Source organism: Austrofundulus limnaeus, unplaced genomic scaffold (assembly GCF_001266775.1).
Source record: "Austrofundulus limnaeus strain Quisiro unplaced genomic scaffold, Austrofundulus_limnaeus-1.0 Scaffold238, whole genome shotgun sequence".
In the NCBI taxonomy this organism is placed as follows: domain Eukaryota; kingdom Metazoa; phylum Chordata; class Actinopteri; order Cyprinodontiformes; family Rivulidae; genus Austrofundulus; species Austrofundulus limnaeus.
The window spans coordinates 104,560-106,777 of NW_013952640.1; the positions used below are offsets into that span (position 1 = coordinate 104,560).

Here is a 2,218-nt window from a genome sequence, read left to right on the forward strand (position 1 = left end):
ATATAAGGTTATTAATGAAGAAAACCCATCTGGATAACAGCAGACTGACTGCATGTAAAATATACGACCGTGAATTTTGTTCATATCTGAAAAAAATCTTAGAATACGAAAACATTGGTGAATGCCACAAATTCTCCTAAATCACTCGTACGCACAATTTAAGAACAAATCTGTGCGTACCAACGGTTCTTGCATGAGGCCCATTGACCTAAAATTTGGTGTGGTAGTGGCTGAGACTCATTCCCATAATAGTTTCCAAGTGCTACTCATCACGCAAGATCTTAGCTTAAAACTTTAACATTAACTGTTGGCAAAATATACATCATATCCTTCTTAATGCATTGAGGGAAATAAAAGTAGGAGGGAAACACACAAAGCTCATGCAGAATTGCTCGGACTGTTAATTGAGATGTTGACATATCGTCATCATCAACAGCTGACATTTTCTTCCCGCTCCGCTGTGACAGGATTGCACAAGGCTGCACTGAGAGTGACCTTGCTAATTATTGCTCCTGTTTCGTTGTTTCAACAAATTCTGAGAAGTCCTGCTGACGTCAAATTCAGCAGATAAATCACTCAAAGTTTATGTGAAGAATATTATTTTATCTGCCTTTGTTCCAAGTTCTATTACAATCTGAAATGTCCAAGTATGTTTTTTTTTTCTCTACGGAATTGCCCATGGTGAAAATGATTTAACAATATGTTGACACTCGTCTTCGTCATTTGATACATTTCACACGTTGTCATTTGTTGAGGGGCTTTGTTTACAAAACAGATGTCCACTTTTTTTTAAATTCGTCATTCATTTTATGGATTTCCATGACACATGAAGTTTGATTTGATGTTGCAGTTTGGTGACATGATTCTGATTTTACTGGATTTAGTAAAATTTTAGGATACAAGATGCTTCCAAACAAAAAGGAAAGTGGATCATTTCTGAAAATTTCATAGTGATACATCTTCAAAATATTATTATGACTAAAACAAACAAAAAATAATAACAAAATAAACAAAACTATGAAACAGTCACAAAGGTCCCTGTTAGTACGAATTACAGCAGAAATCATGAGCTTGATTATCCGCACAAAAACATCAATAACTTCCTTCATACTTTACTTCATCACGTGATTTTGATGTTATTTTAAAGGGTTTTTTACTGTTCTTTTTGAATTCACTGTAAACATGTGTGAATATTCATTTATAAAGCTTATCAAAGTCTTTTTTCTGCACAGAGAAAAGATCTTGGTGTTATGTAAAAACTATTTTTTTATCTGTCCTGTGTTTTTTTATGTGCAAACAGTCTTCTTTCCATTGAATCCAACCATCACAGGAGCCAGGATGCTGCCACCTTAAATCTCCTCCAGCACTGAGTTGTATCGCTGTTCTGTTGGGCTTTGCAGGCTACTACAGTACAGTTGGTGTCAGGTATAGACAACAAAGAAGCAGCTCCAGCCAAATCCCCCCTGCATCTAGCCAGGATTACATAATTTCTCTTGTGGCTGTGGCAGAAAACCACAGCCAGGTTAAACAGCAGGAAATCCTCTAAAGCCAGTTTTGTGTTGTGTTGTGTTGTGTTGTGTTGTGTTGTGTTTTGTTGTGTTGAGTAAAACGAAGCTCTCTCAAACAGCATTGCTCAAAAGTAAGCAAATACGTATAAGCAAAGGCTAAACAGTTGAATTAACAGTGACCTCTGCACCTTGGAGCAGTGAAATGACAATCATTTAAAAACAAATGCTGTAGATAAACCCCTGCATGTGAGACGCTTGTTTTTCTCCCTCCACACCTGCTCTCTATGACCTAACCCCACACACCTTGGTCAGCTGAGCTATCTTCTTGCTCATCTTCAGATGGAGGTCCTGGGTGTATTCAAGCGTTAAGCTGCCGTCGTAAAACATGCCGCTGGACGCCGGACAGGAGCTGCATTTGCCGCCGCCGCTGCCGCTGCTGGTCGAGGTGTTGTACGGAGGAGGAGGAGGAGGAGGCTGCCAGCCCGCTCCCGTCGCCATTTTTCGCCCGGGAATTAAAAACCCCCGAAACACGACGGTGTGGACCGTGAGTGGGGGTAAAAAAAAACAATAATAATAACTATAAAATGGAGGAGGAGTGGGGAGTCGCTAGGCGTTAGGTTCTCCCATCGTTTCCGTCTGCGGTTGAGCGTCTTCGGCGGCGGTGCGGGAGGGGAAAACACGCAGGAGCTGCTGGGACAGGCGGCGGGGCG

At 40.8% G+C, this 2,218-nt stretch overlaps 1 protein-coding gene across 5 annotated transcripts in view; it reads right to left on the reverse strand.

Annotated features, from left to right (window-relative positions):
- fam184aa (family with sequence similarity 184 member Aa) overlaps window positions 1-1,944 on the reverse strand; it is a gene marked incomplete at both ends in the record, with an annotated part of 81,365 nt that extends 79,421 nt beyond the window's left edge. For all 5 annotated transcript variants that reach the window (XM_014020023.1, XM_014020022.1, XM_014020021.1 and 2 more), the window contains 1 exon segment: window positions 1,812-1,944. In XM_014020023.1, the coding sequence (XP_013875477.1) occupies window positions 1,812-1,944 (133 nt within the window).
- Between the last annotated feature and the right edge of the window lie 274 nt (window positions 1,945-2,218).